We start from the raw sequence: 22,857 nt of genomic DNA, 5'->3' as shown, positions 1-22,857 counted from the left end.
GTTCATTTAGCGACTATGCTACATTGCCGAGTTATCAGCAGCAAGTTGAGGTTCTCCTGCAATTCCAGCCAGTCGATCTCGTGAGAGTACAAAGGGTGTCCATGTCAACTTGCGCGGATTGATGTGTGGCAACTGGCGCTGCTCGCGTCTCTCTTCCATTTTCTGCAAATGTATATCCACCAACTTTTTGTTCATTTCAATGTAGTATCTTCCTTGCTCGTCCTTTTTCAACATGTCGAAGGCTTGGAGTGTCAATACAACATCATCCACGGTCATTCCAGTCTGGTAGCTCAAGTCTGCAGGTAACGTATAAAAGTTAGATATTAAAGACAGAGTTCCTAGTTGCAAAGGGCAAACTTACCATCGATGCTAACTGCATCGGTCTGGTTTTCCTTTAGCTTTTCAAATACTTTAGTCTTCCAGTAGCTTCGGTAGCTAATAAGTCCCAGATCCGACAATGGTTTTTCTGGTGATCCAGTCTTTTTCTCTTCGCGGGTCAGCAAGTAGCCTACGATTTTCGCAACCGTAAATTTATATACCAAACACCAAGTCCCCCCGTTCTGTACTTACTAAAGTCAATGAGATACTGTCCGTAACCTTTCCTTTGGCAAACTGGGAGCGTCAGGATGCATGAGACATTGTAGTCCTTGGAAGATCGTTTTTCCTTTTTCAAACAAAGAATACTTTAACGATGGTGCTGGGTTATGACCTTCATGTAAATAATCACCTTGGAGAAATAGCCCACAAAGTGGCATCCTCGATCATCCACTTCTGTCAGAATATAAAAAAGGAAGGGTTCCACGTCATAGTACAGTGTCTTGTGATCCAGAAACATTTTAGCCAAGAGGCATAAGTTTTGACAGTACATCTAACTCGAACGTTAGACAGAAGAACTCATTCCCTTTCCAACCTAAAGCTCACCTTGTTTTTCCTGCCATCGACTTCAAATATTGAGACCCTACCATCGCGGTATATCTCGTCTCCAGGCGGATGCTTTGCAGTGCACTTTAACTTGGAGGTACAGCTCACGTTAGCCTTTCCGTTTGGTTCTCTGTAGCAAACTCATTTACCTTGTGTCTTTGCGCCACAAATGCGCTGTTCATGTATTTTAAGCAGTATTCGCAAATGTACAGTGTTTGGCACCGACTGTATTCTTCAGGATAAGGCGCTGCAAACCAGGTATCAATCAAGTGATCTCCGAATTGTATTTGCTCGATCTTTGGAATTTTGGATGGCGCGCCGTTCACCGTCTCTGCGATCGAATGGCGGTTGCTTGATTCCGTTTTCTGTACACAAGTTTAGTTTCTCTTGATGTCCGATTCTATGTATTTCTAGACACTTACGGTTGCCAGATGCTTTGCTCTTGCAAACATTTGGCGATCCTTGTCGTTTGGGGTGCCTCTTACGATATCTGCCTCTTCTTCTGTTAACTTGAATCCGAAAGTCTTGTAGAATAACTGTTGTTCTGGATTGGGTTCTGGATTTTGCTTTTCAACTCGCTGGCGTTTCATTATCGGTGAAGGCGGAGGTGTTGGTTCTCTGACAGTGAGTGTTATTTGTCGGGGGGCGGATGGTTCTTTATTTCGTTTGCGCGGAGCAGCAGACTGATTAGTAGCTGCTACTGCTGCTGCTGCTGCTGCTGCTGCTGACAGGTCCAGTTTCGGTTCAGTGGGTTTGGGCGCTCTTTTCAATTCTTGCTCGGCAGCTGCCAGTAGACTTTGCAGTTCGCGGTTCATTGGTACTTCAATGGGAGTACCATCGGGCATTTTGGGTATCATGGAAAACGGATTATCATCCATAGTTTTTGCCTGCCGTCTCGTTACTCGGTCGCTCGTTACTATCGGTTTTGGAGTCTTCTTTGGTACGGAATTCACGTCATCGCCCTCCTCTGCGCGCTTCCGCTTGGTTGCTGCCAGTTTGGATGGTAATGGTTGGTCAACTGCTGCTACCTCCTCATTCTCCCTATTTTGCAATTTCTGCAGTTCTGATTCTTCTTCCTGCTGCTGCTTCTGCTTTTCTTCACGAGTCGGCTTTTGCTCTCCCACGTCTTCCGATCGTCGTCGCACTGGACTCTTGTCCATTTGCAGTGGCAATTTCGTCGAGCTTCGTAAAGATCGCGTAGCGCGCGGCGATCGCCGCTGCTGCTGTTGAGTAGAATACGCAGCCACTGAGCGTCGCGGCCTTTTGACAGCGAGATCGGACGCAGATCTGTGTCGTTCAGACAAGGTGTTTTCGTCGCTGGGGTCTGAAATGCGTTTGCGACCACGGGTGTGCATTGTTGATCGGTCGTCGTTCAACTGGCCTCAACTCTGGTGTGGTTTGACTGAGAGAAATAACTTGACAAAAATTCGCCGCCGCCCGCTTCTTTGTCATGTTCTGTGTCACCCAAGTGTTTCAGCGGCATCAAGCAAGGTTTATTTCCTTGGGAATCTGTGAGCTATCATATCACGAGCCAAAAACCCTGCTGCGATTACAATACAAAGTATCCATAGGCTCAGCATAATTGTGGAGTATATGAGACTAGATTCTATCTGTGCACGTAGCTGCTGTCGCAGCGCTGACCACGCCGATGTCGATGGGTCTTCCATGTTATCGCTTATCAGATAACTTATGGCTTGCACGTCCAGTGCATCAGCCCGCGACAAGTTAACGTGGCTATTTTGAGCCTGTCAAAGCGAGAGGATATGTCAATCATTCAAGCTGTTATAAAAAACGAACTGCACACTTACTATCCATGTGAGTCCGTGTTCCATGTTTTCGATCTTGTTCAGTAGCAAGCAGTTGATCACATCCCGCGCAGGCTGTTCAAGGACTGAACCTCCCAGCGTAGATTGGATGAATGCTGACACGTGATCAACGGCGGAAGCCAAAGTCTGATTAACTGCCGTCGCCGCTTGCTGCACAGTACCGAAAGCATGCTGGTTTAGGTCTTGCTCGATATCTCCAATCCACATATTCACTTGGGTGATCTTAACATTAGTGCTATTTGTAACCTCGACAGCAGCTGCAGCGACGTTTTCATCTATCCAGCTCTGCAGACGCGCATAGAATCCTGTTGCCAAGCCATCCAAGAAATGATCGAGAACCAGGAGTAGAAGATAGCATGCCAAAATTCCGGAAGCACCAATGAGTAGGCAATAGATGGCGTAACGATGAGTAAGAAAGTCTATCCACCAAGCTAGCGCACGAGTGTACTCTTTCTGGTGAAAGAAATTGCTGGTGCTGGTGCTGGTGCTTCTGTTGGACAATTTTCCGAGCAATCCCGAGACCCACGGTTTTTGGTACGCATGACCAAACAAGGTTAGCTGCTTTCGAGTGTACTGCAAATGGCAACTGCGACCAGCGTCGCCGTTATCATCCTTTGTGAAGATTATATCATTGGCCACCGTTGTGATCTTCTTGGAGAAATACATGTGCCGTGCGCGAACGAAATACATATTGACGGCAACGCAGACAAGAAATGTGACAGACAAGACGGCAATTCCAATGGATGTCACGCGATACAATGTATCGCGCGTCTCATCAAGCGCCACTTTGGCCGTGGAAGGATCGCAGTATATCCTGCGATCTGATAAAGTTGATTCGAGTGTCTGCATAGAATGCGAAAACGGTTTCCAATCCAAGAATGTATCGTTGATTTGAGCAACCAGTTTCTGAAAAGGATAACCTACGAGCTGGTTCATTTCGTCACTTGACGTCGTCCAGTCCTGCACCTTTGCCTGCACCGACTGCATAGTCTGGGTCCAGTTGCCAAGAGATACATATTTTAGCGCTTGGTCATCATCTTCATTGTGTATTCCAAACAGTCCTTGAACTTGCTCTTCTATAGATTGGGCGCCTTGTTCGAATCCATTGATGATACTTTCCGCGGCCTGCTGAATCGACCCTGCAATGTTTGTCACGGCAGACACAGCACCGTTGATGGCTAGGCCGAGAAAGCAGCGCAATGTTGACTGATACATATTGATAAGCCATACAATGATCCCTTGGATGGCTTGTACGGCTACAATGAGCCCTCGGCGTATATTATCAGCAGCCGACTGAGCTTCCTCTATCGAGCTTTTGAAGAGGAGTTCAGGGATGTTGGCGATATTGTTTGCTGCCGAATTAATAGGATCGCAGGCTTTGGTGACCGCGGTCGTGGAGTGAGCGATGGCCGGATCAATGGCTGAACGTAGCTGAATTACTGTTGCAATTATAGGAATAAGCGTGATTGTACAAATATTGAGCCATGCTAAAGCATAATGCTCAGCGAGGCCGACGGGCGCGGAGCGATTGAACATGGTATAAATCAAGTCTTTGCAAAGGAGTATGCGTATACGAAAACAAGTCTCTTTTATACCATATCTACATATACCAAGGGATGACTGGAGCACATAGTTGCCATTGTTATCGGCTTATTCTAAGATAATGAGCAAAGATAATAACCACATCAGCTAGATCGGCCGGCGGAAACTGAGCTCAACAATGGGAAGCCCCTTTTCTTCTCAATGCAGTAGTGCGGACTGGAATAATCCTCGCTTTTAAACATCCTGAGCACCAATAGCTACATATCCCATGATGATATGCTTATGGCAAGGTAAAAAAGGCATAGAGACAGAACATGCCTCTACTGTAGAGTGTAACTAATTGAAACAGAAAAAAAAGGCAAGTCATTTTCGTCATGTCTTGAGTTACATATCAAAGTGGGTTTAAGATATGCATATTACTTGATCAAGGAATCTCGACAGTATCCCTGCAGGGCCAAGATGCATGTGCGAAGGAAAAAAAAAAGGTCCCACAAAGATGTCCATATTTAGGATAGATAGATATCCCGGCATGTTTGATCTGTTCCCGTTTCTGTCAAATAAAGCTATGTAACCAGTTTAGCGTGTTTATGCATCAGGTGACTTTATTATCTGCGGAAAAGACCAATTGTATGTTTGTGAGATGTAACGTCGAAACCTCGAGTCCTGTACGAATATAGTTGACTGTGGCTGCGGTGGATATGCTAAGTATGAAGAGTGTAGGGATGAACGAGGGGAAAGGAAAGCAAAGTTTAGGACGTTGGCTAGAGTATGTACAAGGAAAAGGGTATCTAGAATGATAGTGTAATGTATAGCGGGAAGGTAAAGATGGGTATAAAAAGAAGCTGACAAGGGCAGGGTTCAGTCTCTAGGCAAGATATACTGTTTAGGATGAGTACAAAGCAAAGGTTTGAAAGAGCGTTGGTTCTTCGCGATGTTCAAGTATGGAGCTGAAACTAGGTAAAGTGGTGGTGCACGCACGAGTAGCTATGGGTCGCACAATTCCTGTTGGCGGATACGAAGAAGAAGGTGCCGATCCTGGTGGTGGTAAGCACCAAAATATTTGTCTAGGTGATGATGACAATTCTTCTTGGGAGCAAGGACTGGAGCTTCGAGTTGAGAGTGGCGGGGTCGGTGGTTGACTGTTTAGCCAGCAAGCGTCTCCTTGATGAGACTCTGCAGAAAGTCGGCGTTCTTCAAGGAACGGCTGCCACTGGATTTGGGGCCTTCCATTCTTGGCGAAACAATGGTCTTGCTTCATATGTTTAATGAGCATCGTTTTCCGGACAAAACTCTTTCCACAGTTCTCTGCAGGACAGCGGTAAGGTTTCTTTCCGGCGTGCGTTCGTCTGTGTCGAGCCAAGGAGCTGCTGTCGCTGAAAGTCTTGTGACAGTGAGGATACTCGCATACATGAGGCTTTTCGCCGGTGTGAGTGCGCAGATGCACTGTCAACGCCGAGCGCTAAGGATATAGTTGTCAGCCCCCAAATTTGCAGGCGATTATTGTTGATCTTTACGTACCTGGATGAAACTGCGATCGCAACCCGGATGGAAACATTTGTAAGGTCTATCGTTGGTGTGGATCCGTTCGTGGCGGACGAGATCCGAGCGTCGACCTGGATGACCACAGTTGAGCGATATACTGAACAGATGGCGGCAAGCCGCTGCTTATACTTACCGAATGATTTCCTGCAAGCTTCGAACTTGCACTCGAAAGGGCGTTCATTGTATGCCGTCTGATCTTGATGAATAATTTCAGAGATTTCCATTGTAAAGAGATGTAGATAACGGAGAAGGAAGAGAATGTATGTGTATGTATAATCAGGAATATCGAAAGAAAAACTGGAAAGTGTGGGTCTATTTATACGAAATGCCACTATGCAGTTCTTCGGCCGGATTGCAGACTTGCAAAACCTTCCCCTTTCCTACTTTGATCGGCGCCCCTGGAAATATATAGCAGCTCGTGCTGCCCTAGCTTCGGTGGCATACATATAAAGTTATATCATAATGCAAAAACGACACATACGCTAATATTTGATGGGGCCGGTACCACCTTGGCTCTTTCTTTTTTGCCAAGGGAGCTTGTCTGTGGTTTTAATGTACAGCAATCGATCAACCCCTCGTTGCACATGACTCCACTGGTAAACAAAGGCAACTGTTTCTGGAGAAAAGCGTTCCGCATGCGTACCTTTCATTGTTTCCTTGGAGGAGCATGTTTTCTTTCTTTTTCACCAAATGAGCCCTTTACGCAGCGTTACTACCAACGAAGGAGCGAGCCTTTGCAGGAGGGAATTCCTGTATGCATACGATGCTGCTTATTTTGACACTAGACGCGCAGTGAGTTTGCGCTCTTGTGCATTTCTCAGGCTTTAACTTTATTTGAGTGAGGGACGGATACATACCGCTAGCATCTTGAATATGTGCCGCACACACGGCTTCGGATAGTTTATGAGTAGCAACATTTTCGGTGGTACATTGTATATAAACAAATGATGACTATGATGTACATACACTCAGGAGCTGCACAATCACATTGGCTGAAGGTAAGTGTGTTGTTATTACAAGCATGGGGCCATACACACACGCACTCACATACAGTCTCTTTACCATAGTGCGCATCCACCTGCTTCGTGCATTGTGCCTCCTGCGGGCTCTATGTAGACGAAGCGCGACGGGAGCAGTACAGTGTTCCAAGATGATTTATCCCTCTCCTCCTATACAGTGTACACAACTGTTGCTATTCTTCTGTTCCCCTCCCACCTCCCCTGGCACACCAACATGGCATTTGCATGCACACTTCACAAAGTCGAGGTACCAGGTACATCATCAACATCATCTTGGTAAGAAACAGTTTCAGGGAAACAAGCGAAACTTGCGATGTTCTGACAACATCATTTTCCAGAGCAAGGCATTAAAAGTCTTGAATAAAAAATTGAAAAGTTCAGTGGCGTCTTGATAGTTAAACGTTGTACAGCAAAGGACAAGTAAAGTTACAGACGCAAAGTGCAGTAGTCATATGTCCTCTTTTTTACCTTTCGGACATCTTCTCGGTAATTAGTCCAGTTGTGTAAGATAAGGGAGGGTGAAACAGGTACCCCCGGGGTGGGGGGAAGGACCAGTTTTTTCTTGGGGGTTTTCAAGTAGAGAGGGAGGGAAACTTTGCGCACGGAGCAACTTCCAAGTGGTAGCGGGATATGCCCGCTCATACTATACCAATGCTAGTTTAGGGTCTTATTGAAACTGGGCTACTTCTTTTCGGAACTGGTTCATCCAGGCTCTTCTCAATCGCAGCATTCCCTATCTTGGTCGAGCTCGTTGTATTGGCCCCACTTGCGATCTCTTTAAGAATTCAACGCCAGCTGATGTGAAGTTTACTGGAACTCGCTTCTGGCCAGGAAACGTTAAATAAAGAGCGCTTCTATAGATCGAAATCTACAAGCGATGAATGTATAGGAGCGTCTCCGTCCTAGTCCTTTCCAGTGCCTAATATACGCAACTGCATGTCGACTTTGCTTGTTTGCAATTCACGTATGGAGCGCCTCAAGGTAACACATTCCCGAGATGCGGATTCTACAGAGACGTGTGTGCTTCATATCAACGAATATGCATCGGTAAAGAGATTTGCAGGATCTCATCTGGTGATAAAATTTCGGTTCACGTATCACAGTGCTGGGAGTTGATGATGGATCTCCTCCACCGGAATCACGGATGTCACAAGGCACAAGTGCAGAAAGTCTATGAAAAAAATGTGACTCATAGCACTGTCACCGGCCACTCTATCCACACCCTGCAAACGACTTGTCGACGCTCTCTCTGCGGCCCCGGGATCACCACTGGCGCTGAGGAAGGTGAGTGTAAAGAACTACGTCAAGACTTCTCATTTTGATACCTTTCTCTACGACGATTACGATCCGTTCAAAGGGGTTTTCACCACTGGTAAGTGTTCAAAGACCGCGCGCGGCCAATTGTCAATCGTAGAGAAAGTCTGACATCCAACTAGTGTCTTTGGACTTTTGGCGCCCACTCACCCCCAAGAACGAACTTTGGAGCGTACCGCAGCTGCATTTACGGTGGTCCCGCTTTTTAATGACTTGTTCATGAACTACACAGATCGAGTGTCGTTGAAGTGGCTAGTATCACAACGAGCTTCTAGGTGTGATGGTTTTGTGGACGGTACACTAAAGAAACGGACAACAAGAGTACAGTGAGACTGTATCCGATCTTTTTAGTTCTGAAAACAGAACAACTTGGCATCCATCTACAGATCAGGGCTATTTGTACTGATCAAACATCTCGAGAGAGTTTATCAGTTAATGACAATTCACCCAGGAAGACCAGAGTCAGCGTTTTACTAGACCCTTTATTTATGATCTTATTGTTCTGTCCACGACACTTGGTTCGAAGTAGAGAACTACACAATTGCGGAACAGAATCTGGATGGCCTGGCAGAGACGACGGATGCCAAGTACCCACTGATCCTGATGGAGTTTGCTGGAGGCATCCACACCAATCAAGAGGTAAAAGCCCACCAGGACCAAGAAAAGCTCGACTCCATGGGCAAGAGCGCGTCCACCACCATTTTCTGCAGCCTCTTTTACGGTGAGAGCGCCAAAACATGATATAATGCAATCAATAGCTAACTGTATGACGGTAGGTGGCAAGGTGACGCTCTACTCATCTATGTACATCCTTTCCAAGAACACAGCTAACAGGAGACCATGTATTATTTTTTTTCCAACGACATGTTTATGTTTCCATAATATGTAATCTGTTTATGTTTTTCTAAACTGGGAGCAAATATTGTGTTCCCTTTTTTATATTCTACGCAGCACCAGTTGATATCATGGGCTCTGTGATGATCTTAAGACCCTTCTTTTCTATTTACTGTGTTTTCTACTGGAGGCACGACAAACACGAAAGCTTGTTGCATATACAACAGATAAGCAAGACCGTTCTATTGACTAACCCAGGTGAGTTAGAGCGATTGCTTGTGCCGTATGGAACAGGCATCCGATGCCGATGCTTCAAATGCTTCAAGTCTACGTGCTACTTGGCTTACGAGCACGTTTCTGCGCTGTATGTATTGTAAGCCATATGCTTATGAGGCCAGGGCATTTTGACAAGGCAAGCGTTCTAAATCTACGGACTGAACAAGGAACAAGGCACCATCTCGTAGAACATGCAGATTGGCTGCGGCACTCAGTGCAATAAATAGATCTACAGCATAATCAAATCAATCAAATACACCGAGAATTCACGACCTCTTTTTACCCTATGCCCTAAAGCAGCGCAAACTGAACACCCAATGACGCCTAGCTCGTAGTGTTTGGATTTTGTGTTTCCATCATGCTTTGTTCTTTGTTAGAACATTCTTCGGTGCATGCAAACAATTCCTGATCAGACATCCAAGGAGATTGGGGGGGGGATGACAGATAACTCCTTGTAGCACGGTCCACTTGCGCGGGTTTTCCTGGTTATGATGCTGAAAACACTCAGTCTAGCTAGTGGATAGACGATAAGATTCTTGCACCAGTCAAAGAGTACGTACGGGCTGCGCTGTAGATCCTGATTGCAACACTTTCCAAGCAGTCTACGACTACGGATGAAAGAACAAAAAAATATTATATTGGTATGATTGGAGCAAACGAACAAGCATGATGTCACCAAGGAGAAGGAAAGGTTGGAATAGATAGACAGAAGCGCGTTCTACAAGCACTTTCGATAGTCCTGTCTATTTTCAACAATGTACATGGACTATATAGGAGGACGGCGGGGATTTGGGAGAAGAGCAGAGGGTGTATTAATAACATGTATCGCAGGAGGAAGGGTACATTTACAAGCTGTCATCGAGGGAGTGCGTGCGCGAGGCCTTTAATCCTTTTAATTAATTTACTCCTTGCATAACATCAAACAAGTGGTTTTGATCTGAAAACATCTACTCCTTCTTTGAAGCTTGGGCCTTCTTTGCTGCTTCTAACTCGGCTATGAACCTATAAATGGTATACAAGTTAGCATGGAAGCTAGCAGGGGAGACATGGATAGTTTACGGGGTACGGTGACGCACCGACCACAGCTTGTTTTCCTTTCTTTTTTCTCTATATCTCTCTTTCTCTGGACTCCCATTCAGAGTCTTATCTTACCATCGGATCGTCAGGAACAAGCATATAGCTAACAGCAATAATGCAATGACGTGCCCGTTGAAATCGGTTGCGATCACCAGACCGAAAAGTGTTGCGAACAGCGCGTAAAACGAATAGAACAGCAACCGGATGACACCCTTGGCCGTGTAGCCCGGTGTCAGGACTGACTGGACAATGTCATTCACCAGGCTCATGGTAACACGTCTTTGGGCGGGAGCAAGGGGCACGTTTCATCTCTTTTTTCGCGGACATTTTGAAAGATGGTGGTCCGTGCCTTTTCATGCTGAACTCGTCGCTTGCTTCGTTGAGAACTTGGACGTCTCAAAATCGTTTGCGTCACATTGACCATGAAGTGCAAGTGAATCTCGACTTGAGCTGTATGTTTTTGTATTTTTTCAGCTACTTTGAAAAAAACCAGAGGATAGCCTTGCAGTTGACATTGTCTATGGCATAGACATCACAGCTAGAATCATTGCAATGTCTTACCCGTCTGACGGCTTTGAAAGCATATATCGAAACTCTTTGAAGGACGTGAAAAGGTATATATTTGAGTACCCTTTTTGCCGTGGTTATTTCAGGATTAAGACTAACTCTAGTACATTTAGGTTTCTGGATGCACGGCATAAAGGACATTATAAGATTTTCAACCTGTAAGGTTATTTCGCAACCTATTATATGCCCTGATGTACTCAGCAAACTCGGATACAGGCGCTCTGAAAAAGTATACGATGTGAGCAAGTTCAATGGTCCAGGTATATACTCAAATCCATCTCGAGATCATATAGATATGCATTGAAGGAGAATGATCTAGTGGAAACGTATGCTTTTGGCGACCATCAATCACCGCCGTTGGATATGCTTCCCATTATCTGCAAAGATGCTGCTGACTGGCTCGCTAAAGACAGCATGAACGTTGTTGTAGTCCACTGCAAAGCCGGGAAGGGGCGGACTGGGACAGTTATAGCAGCGCTGCTGCTCTATCTACATGAAGCCGAGAATGCAGACCATGCTATGCGAATTTACGGAACGAAGCGAACGACAGATGGAAACGTAATATAAACGCTATACGGGAGCATAGAGACTGGAAAGATGCTGATTGCTAAAATGCTTTATCCGTCATTTTCAGGGAATTACTGTACCCAGCCAAATACGTTACGTGAAATATTTCGATACCCTTTTACATAATCCAAATACCATCCAGCGAAATGCATATATCAGAATACAACAAATAATTATCTTATCCGTTCCTAGAATATACAAGAATGGTAAGCGAACCTTTACAGCAAAAGCCAAGAATATCAAGTAAAAATTCATTTTACATCAGGTGGCATGATCCTATTCAGCGTTTATGAGAAGGATCAATGTATTTACGATCAAAGCAACAAGGAGGTAAAATTTAAAGAACATAAAATAATTTCAGATAATTGTTCTCAAGGTGCTATCTGCAACCCATAGTGCTTACTGACTCGAGAGAGGGAATGTTTCAAGCTAAAGACGCCCGATATGAAGCCTATCAAAGACGATTTCCAAGTAATATTTTTTACCAAGAATATCTTTATGGCAAAGGTATAGTCGACATCTATGTTGGCAAACACTGAAGGAAGGTGCTGATTAAACATCCACGATGCAGCGACCTCTCTGTAGCTTTTGGCTGAATACGGGTTTCATCGCATCCAAAACGACCATCAATCTCTCCAAAGCAGATATCGATGAAGCCGTAAAGGATGTTGATTGCCGCGAATTTCCGGCTGACTTTCGAGTGGTATTAGAATATCAAGTCGTGTCAAAAGGCGATTGAAAAGGCTCTGCAATAGGAACGAGATTTCGGATGAGTAACATCAAGAATGGGCATGCGACGTCACACTACACACCTCGACTAGCTGCTGTTCCGATGTCGATAGACAACTTTCAATTCCTCTATAGTTCCACGGCGATTGCCACGATCGTAGAACTTCTTTACCAATTTCATAAATTTATCGTCGTCGGGAACGGCCATTGTAGAACCTAGTAACTGTATGCATGTCTCCAGGTCCGAACGCAATAGGTTATCTTTTTGTTTATGAATGGATATTAGCAAGGCCAACTCTCCATGTGCTCTTTTCTGCATTACCTTGATATGTCTTTAGTAGCGCCAGCGCTACATAGTAGAATATATCGTAGCCGACAAGGAAATATGCATCCCATATCCTTAGCAAAGTATGATATCGGACGACGCCGCCAGTGAAAAGTGTGATATACCAGCGGGTAGCATATACATCACTGTTGAGACCAATGGAGTTCTAGCGACTGCGTAAGCTCATTGGTAATTATGCGAGTTTCTGCAAACCACGTACCATATGTCGATGTAATTTGGGCAGGTAGCGTCGGATTAACTGCTCTTGAATGTAGAAACTCTCTAAAAGCGCAGGAAATCCCGGTATAAAGAGGTTATGAAGTCCATCTCTGAGAAACATGTGAACGAGCATCAAAAAAGCTTTCTATTAAATTTGCATTAGGGGGATGTAATATATGTAGCAATGGAGTTTTACAGATTTACCTCCTCCTCGCAGTACATGAGCAGCACGGCCACGATGCTTGTCATCCCTTGACAGTATCCAACTTCTTCGTCGTAGCAAGCAAATGCACGTAGAACATTGAAAAGGGATCTTTGTCTATCATACGCAAACGTTAAGAACAATGCTGTCGATGTAAAAGGCATGGGTGTACAAAGATGCAATTACCCCAACCCATATCTTTGTCGAAACATAATGTGACCGTGCATGGTTCTTGGAATATCAAGATCGATCTGACGTTCGTGAGGAGTTCTATGTGTGAGCAGCTCCTGAAAGGATTATTAGAATCCACTGCGATTTAAAAGTAGCAAGATTTTCATGCACCTTGTACTTTTTACAAAGCTCGGAATCATTTTGTGCTCTCCGTAAATGATCCGTACACAGATAATACCTATCACGGATGGACGTATGTTTACTTAGTCACAGTACCATTGCCATGGGATACATACAGTTGCTCACCATGCGTCTCGTCGCCAACCATCCGGAATTCCTTTGAATACACGCTTTACGAACTGCAAATAACAACAATATGTTTAGACAACTTTTGTGTCGTTTGGCTGTTGCGGTGCTGATAGAAACCTTTTCCGATTGTCTGAATTTATGTACAGTTTCACCATGCAAGATGACCTGCATTGCCATGTTTGCCCATTTTTCCGACCGTTCGACTTCTTTTTCGATCTGACTAGAAGTAAAAGTAATTCATAAATTTCCTTGCTTTGGCTTCTCTGTTGCAAGGTATCTGCCTCACCTAGCGCTGGACTCTGTCACGTCTTCTTCCAAAAATCCGTATCTTGGTAATTGCATAATCGTCCGCGTGAGAAATCACCGTAACGGCGAATTTGTGTGTGTGTGTGTTTACCTATCCGCCTTTTCAAACCATTTTTCCATTTCCTCCGTAACGTTGGGTACAGTTTTTGAGGCGAGTTCATATTGCTGTCGAATATCTACTTCTAGTCGTCGATTTGCACGAGCACCGTGCTCTTCGGTAACGTTTATGCTCGATGCACCGTGATGGATAGACAGATCAGTCTTTATGGATGTTCCGCCGGTAACGTCGGTAAAGTCAGTGTCTGAGGACTCGTTGGTGAAGTGCGAAGTTGTGATTGTCGGCACAGCAGTTGTGTTGTTGCTTTCAGAAGTCATTGAATGCATTTATCGTCATGTCGCGTTTTCCGGTGTGAAACGAAAACTGAGTGTGCAATTTTGAAGCAAGCAGCTCCCTTAAACGTCCATCCCCTCCCCCAAAAACTAGTACATCCCCCCTCGCGCCAAATACTACTTTTATCATTGAAGACCGATCCACAGGTTCATATGCATTGTGGGGCTAACATATTAATATATGCTTCTTTCTTAAAGAGTGTATCCGATTCGAATCCCTTTCTTGAGCCACTCTACGGCATCTTCTTTGTTAATAGTACCTCGTTCTCCTCCTTTTACATACCTGTATGCATGCATTCGCAGATTATCCTGGTCAAACGGCGTCTGCCATTGCCTAAACCAGAAGGAAACATTGCATCTCGAAATTGATTGTGTGTACACAAAGTAGGACAAATCCTTTCCGTGAACGATCTCAAAGCTATACCTGTCAAGTAACTAAAATTACATACAGATAGGAAAATAAATGACACTTCCGTTGACAATGGATCGGCTGTCTACGTCGATGATGATCCTAAACAGATATGTATATGTAACCACACAGTCGTCTCCAGGGATTGATCAGGAGTATTTGATTGTTTTTCTTGTTGTACATGATTCGATCTTTGTCTCCATCCTCTGGATCAAGAAATTCGTCCAACAGCTTTACGATGAGCTTCCATTGACGAAGATATTTCTCTAATGCAAATATTGTAATGCATCTGGACGGCAAGCATATGTATTTCCAATGGTTATCCTCGGCATCATCAACAGGCGATATGCCATAGTGTGCATGAATTGGTCTTTAGTGCTATTTACTTCCTAAGGTCTTGTTACTTGTATCTCTCTATCCCAATAGATGGAGTCCGTCATAAATAGCTCTTAATAAATCACGGGCGTTTATGGTAATATTTGTTTATTTAAGATCGCCAGAGGAGCATGCCAAGTGACAGGTGAACGGTTCGTAACAGATAATGATAACTTTTCTGTGGTCTTCGGCCAATGAATCTCCGCCACTTTTTGCTGGTGGTTTCAGTTCCATCGCGTGTCCCTTCTCGCCAGCAACCTCTTTGGTACCTCATCTACAATGTTCATCATTAATTGGTTTTACGATGTGCTTGCTCAGCTGGGTAAGACACATTTCGAAACAGATATTATACGATGTCTTACACCTATTTGTGGCTAGGCCTTTTGAACAAGAATGCAAAGATCCTCTTTTTGGGTTTGGACAATGCCGGCAAAACCACCCTTCTGCACATGTTAAAAAACGACCGTTTGGCAACACTTCAACCCACCTTACATCCTAGTAAGTACGACATTTTTGAAATGTTCATATTTTTTGGGTTATCAGAAGCATACGTATCTTTGCGTGTGTGTGTTTGTGTGTGTGCATATATACTGAAACTTGTCGTTCTAAGCTGCTGAGGAACTCGCCATCGGCAATGTCAAATTCACTACGTACGATTTGGGTGGTCACCAACAGGCTCGTCGATTGTGGCGTGATTACTTTCCCGAAGTAAACGGTATTGTCTTTTTGGTCGACTCGGCAGACCATGCTCGCTTCCCTGAAGCAAAGGCGGAGTTGGACGTAAGTTTTCGTTATATGTCTCTGGGACGACCTTAAGAGACCAGAACAACGAATGTAACAATCACATGATAGGCTCTGCTCGCTATCGAACAGCTCTCAAACGTCCCCTTCTTGGTGCTCGGAAATAAGATTGATGCACCAGGTGCAGTCAGCGAAGATACTTTGCGACAACAGCTCGGCATGTTCCAGACTACAGGAAAGGTGAGAATGAGGATACAAATTGCTACGCTGTGCTAAACAAAATGGGGGATAATACGGAGAGATTGACACGACTTGGAAAATAGGGCAAAGTACCATTGAAAGATATCAGACCCATCGAAATCTTCATGTGCTCCGTTGTAATGAGACAGGGTTACGGTGACGGTTTCCGTTGGCTTTCGCAATACGTGTAAAAAATTAAGATACGAACAATAAAATTACCTACCTCCGTTTTGCCTCAATACCTCCACGCTTTTGGACATAGTATGTAAAAATAAAATTCAATGTTGTCTTCGTTTCAATGGATGATCACCAGCGGTATCTGCCAAATAGTACTCCCTTCTTCTATCTCACAATCTAGTACCAGCATATTTCAATATAAATACGAATGTTGCAAGTGACAGATCGCAAGCGCCCTCAAAACGACGCAAAAAAGAAAGGCACGCTCAATGCAGCGGAGTTGTGCTGATCTGGTGTCGGTTGTCATAACCATTCAGGCCAGCCCAAGCTCAAGTTTCTTTTCGCTTTTTACCCCTCAAAGACAGTGCAACGCGGAATGTATAGCTCACAGCAAGCCTCGAATGCTGCAAACGATTCATCGTCGACGGCAGACCAAAATGCTCAACCTCCAGCATCCAAATGGTTTCGCGACGAGCAGGACGACTCATCGACCGATCAAGTTGGACTCGTTCCCCACAATCGTGGCTATAAACATATCCTTTTTTCTTGAAACTGAATTACTAAAGCATAACACTGAGACGCACTTAATGAAACTCATATCCTTAACCTTGTGTGTTTATACTGAATAGCTGGGCAGCTTCAGATTCCACGTATGGAAGCGGTCGGCTGCGTAGCAGCAGGAACTTGGCGGCCGAAGAAGAATACACCAGGAACGGAAAGAAGCGCACTCTTGTAAAGAAACGAAAAAGAAACATTGACGATGAATTATCAGACGAGGAAGAAGACGATCCATATACGCAGATCAACATTGAAGGCAAGCAGCTTTTTGCAAATGGACTCCCTTTGCCTATATTCCTCTCACCGTGAACCTGCTAAACAGACATTCTGAGCCCCATTGAGGTCCCAACCGACATCGTGCGCCGCTCTGCATTGAAACGTATCATCAAAAGCCCGCAAGTTGGCGAGCTGGCACGCACAGCTATGGAGTTCATCGAAAATGAAAAGAATTACATCAAAATCCTATCCCGCTTATCAGCTATCCTCCACGAAGATGATCCACAATACCTTGGATTGACGTTCCAACGAACTCCAGAACAACGCAGACGTTTAAGGGAGGAAAAGAAAAAAGAGGAGCTTAAACGTTTGGCAGGTGATGATGAAGCAAAAGATCAGTCGGAAGCTGCCACATCTGAGCCAGTTAAAGATGAAGCGCCGGAGAAAGAAAGCAAGGATGCAAACGGTCAACCGGCAGCGGTGCCTTCTCAAGCTCAAGATATGGATGTAGAAGAAGATGAGTATGACAAGGAAGCAGAGGATGTACTGCGCTCTGTTCGAGAACTGTTACTTGTAAGCTATATCTCGTGTAATAATAAGGATTTCATATGAACTCCTAACATTTAATGATTTCTTGCCAGGAAAATATCAACTTTAGCAATGAATATCTTGCGCGCTTGCAAGGTGCTCGTGATAAGCTGACCAAGGCCCATATGCAAAAAGAAGCACTTTGGAAGCAGCTCAAGGAAAATGCACGAAAAGAGCAGGATAGGAGACGGACACGGCATGGTTAATTCGACGTTCCAATATGTCTATCAGATTATTTGAATGAGAATGATATAAAACTCAGTTTACCCACCCGTATGAGATCGTCGACTGACCGAGCGACCGAGAAGTCAGTCGATCGTCGATGCGTTTTTAAAATCACTCGACCCATTCTATATCATTTCGTATGAACAATACACATTTTCGATGAGTGATTTGTCCTGGATCACGTAACATTCTCGAGTGAGTTCTTCGAAGGAAATGTCCATATGAGGAAGGACTTTCGCCGGATACCATTGTCGATGCCATGCCTTAAACTGTTCGTGCAAGATATCGCATGATACGGACGATCCTGGCATATGATGCATGTAGGTCCGTATAAATCGAGGAGGTCGATTGGTAGTCAGGATAAAGTTCGTCGTGTAATCCGCGATCACTTGATTCACCCGGATACCATGCTCGCTATACATCTTGTGTTGATCGACGAGTATCTCATGAAAGCCGGTGCGAGCTCATAACACAATTTGTCGATGTGATCCTGTCGAATGAAGTAGTTTGTCGTCGGCATCTTCCTATCCAACCGACGTTCCATCTCATCCTCCGTGACAGACGTACTTTCGAATGGGATGACAAGCAATCGGCGTTTCATTGCGGGATCCAGGCCGATGGTCTCGAGATGATTATTGGATACGATGACGATCTTGGCCCATACGTCGATATTTCTCAGTTCCTTATATAGGTTACGCGTATAGACCGAACCATTTCCGGTAAGTTCCTTGGCCCGTCCTCCGTGAATGCGCTCGGATGACGCTTCTTCATTTTTTATCGTTGACTCTCGCAACACGATACTAGTATTTTTTTTTTTTTTGCTCGATTCTCCTTCTTCTTCCGCCTTCTTTTCTGCATATTGACGCTTTCTTGGTATTTATTGCAGTTCATGTTCCTGAGGCGCATCGTCAGATAGCTTCACCTATATCCTGCGAAATTCCTTCGCATGATTAGATAAGATGAAGGAAAAAGGCGGAAAAAGGTATGACGGAAAGGGATTCCGTCATTATTTAAAGTGCTTGGAATGGGAACAATCAAATCCTGTTTCATGCAGCCCTTGAACAGAGAAAGGGTGGGGTACAAAGAAGTTGTCTTGCTTTTACTGCTGTCGTATAGCATGAATGGGTCTCGTATAAACATTTTCGATGTGAAAGCATGCTTTGCGCCGTAAACCATATCCTCATTAACTACATTGGCAGTTATTGTCTCTGCTACCTGTCTGTCCGAAGCAAATCCCAGATGAGAATCAGGTGAAGTCAAAGCGCTCGGGTAACTGCTAATTGCCATTTTGGGGCATATTTTGACTAAACAGGCAGATTCCCACAATGCCGTTATAGAGAATATCAAGAGTACTAATGAAGACTCTGCGAGAAAGGGGTTCAAATGATCAAAATGGCTCAAATATTCTGTTCTACAAGAGAAACGTTTGTATTCGAAGATTGGATGGATATCTCTCCTCAAGAACGCGCTGTTGTACATTTATAAGTAGGTGAAGACGAGAGCAACGCGTCGATTTCCTACATCAGCCTCCTATGGTACCTTATAAGGCACGGCTTCATTGGATAATGACATTGAAAAGACGTTCCGAGTAGTTTGTTGTCCGTCTCCACTCTCCAGACAACCTGGCGTCGTCTATTACACGATATAAGCTACGGTTCCACAAAGGTTGTGCTGATTTATCCAGCCATCAAGTCTTCAAAGACTATCTACCGAAAGCGAAGCTAGGTTGAGTCATCCCGGTTTCGCAATGTCAAAGAACAGCTAGAGAGATAAAGACTATGGTGAGCATATTCAATGGACTTTCATAGAATAAACTAGAGATATACATGAGAAAGTAGACAGGAACTGTCATGGGCTCCTGCGCTGAAGCGATCCGAACGGCCACGCTCCAAAAAGCAAAGATGGACCTGCAAGTCAAGTGAATAGGGCTTTGAGCCTGATACTTGTATTATGACGGAGTGCGTATTCTTCTTGTTTTCTTTCCATTAACTTTTTCGATGTAACTCTCTGGTAGCACATAACGATATTGACCTCATTGTCTACACTGAATCTCAAATGGATTGCAGATATCCATCCTGCTGCACGTTATTACGCATACGGCATCCGTTCTTCTCTTTATTTCGATTTCGTCAGGACAGTAATAATTCTGAGTGCACTAATGAACTCGATGGGATGCAACATATTTACTGCTCTGCACACAGAGACGTTTTGGCTCTTTTCTTTTTTGGGGAGGGATAATTATAAATTATTGGGTGGGCAAGCCTAAAATTTCAAGCGAAGTCTGATCTCATGGGCAATGAGCCCTTGCCCTGAATGTGCATGCAGTCCTCTTTTTTGCATTCCGCTTCATTTACCCCAGTGTCTGGCACGATCCGCCAATATAAGCATTGTGCACCAGTTTCGAGGCATGTTCCGAGTAATAGATATTTGCACGCTCTAGTTTAGCATGCAGAGGTTTTTCGTCGATCATCTAGCGCTAGAAAAGGTGAAAACACGAGGGTCTACTTGACAAGCGTGTGTAGTGAGAAAAAAGGAAGTCTGTTGCAGATCTTTCATGAAACTCAGCGGGGAGCGGTTTTTGCTACTTTTGAGCGAAAAAGAGAACGCAGAATTTCATTTCCTTTTTCCCTTTGCTCCTTTTGGCGGAACACAAGCGCAAACTCTTCTCTTTCTTCCTTTTCTAGGTTGTCTTTGTTCTTTGGGCACAGTTGCGCTATTTCAGTTTCGCCAGCTTGAACGTCTGTTGTAAAAAAGGATGCCAACGAACATGCAAATGCAATCGATTTCGGGCATCATTACTCAAGTACGTTCAACCTCGGGTGAAGTCCCCCCTCCCCTGGTCGGTGCGTCGGTCACCGTAGTGGGCGACCGAGTATTTGTCTTTGCTGGACGCCTAGTCTCATCACGAAAGATGACAAATCATCTTCGTGTTTTGGACTTGAAGACTCTGGAATGGACGAGACATATACCACCACCCAACTCGGACAAACCGCCAAAACCACGATATTTCCATTCAGCAAACGTTTACAATAACTCGATCGTATACTTTGGCGGCATGGGATACTCGAGAGTATCAGCAGACGGATTATGTGTCTTGGACGACGTCGCTGTTTTTGATATTACAACCATGTGTTGGCAACGCCCAGAGATTAATCCCTCACTTTTTGCGCCGAGACCACGTTATGCACACCTTGCATCAATAGCGGAAGACAAACTTATTGTTATTGGCGGACAAGACATGAACAACAACTATCTTGGCGAGATTAATATTTTGGATTTGAAGACCTGGGAATGGGTGCAAGTCAAGAATTTCGACAAACACGTTGGTGCATACAGATCTGTGGCTGTCACCACTCCACCAGGAACCAGATTACCTATGATGTTAAAGGATAGCATGGGCGAGGAGCCATTTAATATAACGGACACGGAGGGTGAGCATGGCAAGGAGTCATCAGCTCAAGGTGCTGGTGCAGGAGGCGTTGTCACCAACCACCGTGCTTCCCTCGTACGTCAATACGGCCAGTCGTTGCAAGGACCGCAAGATCCTAGCCCAATATACCTCTACACAAACTACAATTTTGCAGATGTCAAACGAGAATTGCAGCTTATTTTTTCACCAGCTTCAGTGACGTCGAGTATTGAGGATTGCTCGAACTACATGTCGGGTTCAGTCATGCCACCTGGATTGCGGTTTCCAACGGGTCACACGCTCGGACACCATCTTATATTAGCCGGAACTTACCTGTCGCCGCAAAGCCAGGCATATGTTATTTGGTCACTCAATCTCGGTACTCTCACCTGGGCACGCATTGAAACTGGCTCTGTCTTCACCAGTGGATCCTGGAATAAGGGCGTTTTGCACGAAGACACCAACCGATTGTTGGTTTTTGGAAACCGAACTCGCAACCTTTTGGAAGATTACAATCATCGTCAAGTCAATTTTGACCACATTGCCTCGGTTGATCTGGAGGCATTTGGTGTATACAAGCTACCTAGAACCACTTGCTCCTCGCTGGCGCAGGAGATGGGTTTGTCGTTGCTTAACGAACCATCTGTATCTGATTTCCGCATTATTTCACGCGAGAATCATGCGATTAATGTCAATTCGGCTGTGCTTTGCCAGCGATGGCCTTACTTTGCAGAGATGATGAAAGAAAATCGAGAACATGTACGAGTGCATCCAGAAAAGGAAGATCGACCTAGTGAACCTCCTTCAGCAATTGCACCTAACGAGGAGCCAGACGACAAGGAAGAGACCCCTACAGGAGAAGATGACGCTCCTAACGACGACACGCAAGCGACCAAGACAACAATCAAATGCCACAGCATGGTTTTCCCCTATCCACACTCGGTTATCGTCGCGTTGCTACAGTTTATCTACACAGACAGCTTGCTTACAGCTCAACAGTACCAGCCACATATTTTGTCACAACTCTTATTACTAGCGGACATGTATAATTTGCCTCGATTACGCGAACTTGCTACGCATGCGCTTCATCAGATGCTTAATATGTCTACAGCACCGTTAATATTCGAAGCGGCTGCACTGGCCCATCAGACGAGTCTGCAAATACGCGCATTGAAGATGATGATTGCTGCAAAAAAGATGATACAACAACAGATGTCTGGAACCGTATCGCGCCAAAGAACACAGTCTACACCATCGGATGCTCTTCGGGACCAACCTCAAGTATCGCCAACGTTATCCTTGTCGTCATCTGGCTTCAATACTATGTCACATTCACAACGTCACCATCTTCCTCCCAGCCCTCAGCACAATGCCTTGGACTCGCGCATACCATCAACACCGTATGATCCTGGCAGCAACTCTAGCAGCAATGCTGCTTCACCGATATTATCGGGTTATCGTACACGCACTCCATCTCTGACCAATCGATCTACGTTCTCTATCACGGACGGTGCCGGACGCTCCTCGTCAGCGGGCATGATACCGCCCTATGGTATGGGTCCTATGCGGTCTGGATCTACCTCATACAGTCCTCCCAGTACACCGCATCACGCTCCAATGGCGTTGGCTGGCATCTTGGATTCTGACACTGCGAGCATAACATCTCCACCGGCTGAGCAGCCAAGCAGCAGTACCAAGAAGGAGAAGACGAAAAAGAAGAAGAACTTTTTGGAAGCGTTCGGCAACAAGTTTTCAATGTCTTAATATCTCTCTCTCTGTCTCT

At 44.9% G+C, this 22,857-nt stretch overlaps 10 protein-coding genes across 10 annotated transcripts; 5 read left to right on the top strand and 5 right to left on the bottom strand.

Annotated features, from left to right (window-relative positions):
• Positions 1 to 18: 18 nt before the first annotated feature.
• On the bottom strand, positions 19 to 2,276 carry VTP01DRAFT_10614 (uncharacterized protein; the record flags this gene model as incomplete). The annotated part of the gene is made up of 7 exons (XM_069378996.1): positions 19 to 296; positions 362 to 508; positions 571 to 664; positions 728 to 868; positions 922 to 1,011; positions 1,071 to 1,286; positions 1,344 to 2,276. The coding sequence occupies 7 exons, from the start codon at positions 2,274 to 2,276 to the stop codon at positions 19 to 21; spliced, it is 1,899 nt and encodes a 632-aa protein (XP_069239014.1).
• A 138-nt stretch (positions 2,277 to 2,414) lies between these two features.
• Positions 2,415 to 4,283, bottom strand: VTP01DRAFT_10613 (uncharacterized protein; the record flags this gene model as incomplete). Its single annotated transcript, XM_069378995.1, has 2 exons — positions 2,415 to 2,666; positions 2,730 to 4,283. 2 exons carry the CDS (start codon positions 4,281 to 4,283, stop codon positions 2,415 to 2,417), a joined length of 1,806 nt encoding a protein of 601 aa, XP_069239013.1.
• An 889-nt stretch (positions 4,284 to 5,172) lies between these two features.
• Positions 5,173 to 6,055, bottom strand: VTP01DRAFT_10612 (uncharacterized protein; the record flags this gene model as incomplete). The annotated part of the gene is made up of 3 exons (XM_069378994.1): positions 5,173 to 5,748; positions 5,808 to 5,902; positions 5,965 to 6,055. 3 exons carry the CDS (start codon positions 6,053 to 6,055, stop codon positions 5,173 to 5,175), a joined length of 762 nt encoding a protein of 253 aa, XP_069239012.1.
• Positions 6,056 to 8,767: 2,712 nt separating this feature from the next.
• VTP01DRAFT_10611 (uncharacterized protein) lies at positions 8,768 to 9,375 on the top strand (the record flags this gene model as incomplete). The annotated part of the gene is made up of 3 exons (XM_069378993.1): positions 8,768 to 8,885; positions 8,941 to 9,006; positions 9,257 to 9,375. 3 exons carry the CDS (start codon positions 8,768 to 8,770, stop codon positions 9,373 to 9,375), a joined length of 303 nt encoding a protein of 100 aa, XP_069239011.1.
• Positions 9,376 to 10,221: 846 nt separating this feature from the next.
• On the bottom strand, positions 10,222 to 10,620 carry VTP01DRAFT_10610 (uncharacterized protein; the record flags this gene model as incomplete). The annotated part of the gene is made up of 2 exons (XM_069378992.1): positions 10,222 to 10,276; positions 10,427 to 10,620. The coding sequence occupies 2 exons, from the start codon at positions 10,618 to 10,620 to the stop codon at positions 10,222 to 10,224; spliced, it is 249 nt and encodes an 82-aa protein (XP_069239010.1).
• An 86-nt stretch (positions 10,621 to 10,706) lies between these two features.
• VTP01DRAFT_10609 (uncharacterized protein) lies at positions 10,707 to 12,224 on the top strand (the record flags this gene model as incomplete). The annotated part of the gene is made up of 9 exons (XM_069378990.1): positions 10,707 to 10,803; positions 10,881 to 10,965; positions 11,032 to 11,076; positions 11,135 to 11,178; positions 11,238 to 11,476; positions 11,553 to 11,691; positions 11,751 to 11,815; positions 11,882 to 11,992; positions 12,057 to 12,224. The coding sequence occupies 9 exons, from the start codon at positions 10,707 to 10,709 to the stop codon at positions 12,222 to 12,224; spliced, it is 993 nt and encodes a 330-aa protein (XP_069239009.1).
• Positions 12,225 to 12,302: 78 nt separating this feature from the next.
• On the bottom strand, positions 12,303 to 14,121 carry VTP01DRAFT_10608 (uncharacterized protein; the record flags this gene model as incomplete). Its single annotated transcript, XM_069378989.1, has 10 exons — positions 12,303 to 12,475; positions 12,537 to 12,705; positions 12,760 to 12,903; positions 12,963 to 13,077; positions 13,147 to 13,247; positions 13,303 to 13,369; positions 13,438 to 13,490; positions 13,558 to 13,660; positions 13,727 to 13,768; positions 13,838 to 14,121. The coding sequence occupies 10 exons, from the start codon at positions 14,119 to 14,121 to the stop codon at positions 12,303 to 12,305; spliced, it is 1,251 nt and encodes a 416-aa protein (XP_069239008.1).
• Positions 14,122 to 15,199: 1,078 nt separating this feature from the next.
• Positions 15,200 to 16,092, top strand: VTP01DRAFT_10607 (uncharacterized protein; the record flags this gene model as incomplete). The annotated part of the gene is made up of 5 exons (XM_069378988.1): positions 15,200 to 15,242; positions 15,299 to 15,418; positions 15,531 to 15,700; positions 15,773 to 15,901; positions 15,985 to 16,092. The coding sequence occupies 5 exons, from the start codon at positions 15,200 to 15,202 to the stop codon at positions 16,090 to 16,092; spliced, it is 570 nt and encodes a 189-aa protein (XP_069239007.1).
• A 362-nt stretch (positions 16,093 to 16,454) lies between these two features.
• On the top strand, positions 16,455 to 17,646 carry VTP01DRAFT_10606 (uncharacterized protein; the record flags this gene model as incomplete). The annotated part of the gene is made up of 4 exons (XM_069378987.1): positions 16,455 to 16,611; positions 16,701 to 16,892; positions 16,959 to 17,425; positions 17,494 to 17,646. The coding sequence occupies 4 exons, from the start codon at positions 16,455 to 16,457 to the stop codon at positions 17,644 to 17,646; spliced, it is 969 nt and encodes a 322-aa protein (XP_069239006.1).
• A 2,792-nt stretch (positions 17,647 to 20,438) lies between these two features.
• Positions 20,439 to 22,838, top strand: VTP01DRAFT_10605 (uncharacterized protein; the record flags this gene model as incomplete). The annotated part of the gene is made up of 1 exon (XM_069378986.1): positions 20,439 to 22,838. One exon carries the CDS (start codon positions 20,439 to 20,441, stop codon positions 22,836 to 22,838), a length of 2,400 nt encoding a protein of 799 aa, XP_069239005.1.
• Between the last annotated feature and the right edge of the window lie 19 nt (positions 22,839 to 22,857).

This window comes from Rhizomucor pusillus, assembly GCF_041956525.1.
Source record: "Rhizomucor pusillus strain CBS 183.67 unplaced genomic scaffold VTP01scaffold_9, whole genome shotgun sequence".
NCBI lineage: Eukaryota > Fungi > Mucoromycota > Mucoromycetes > Mucorales > Lichtheimiaceae > Rhizomucor > Rhizomucor pusillus.
Note: the sequence above shows the minus strand (reverse complement) of the source record. Positions and strands in the feature narration are given on the sequence as shown.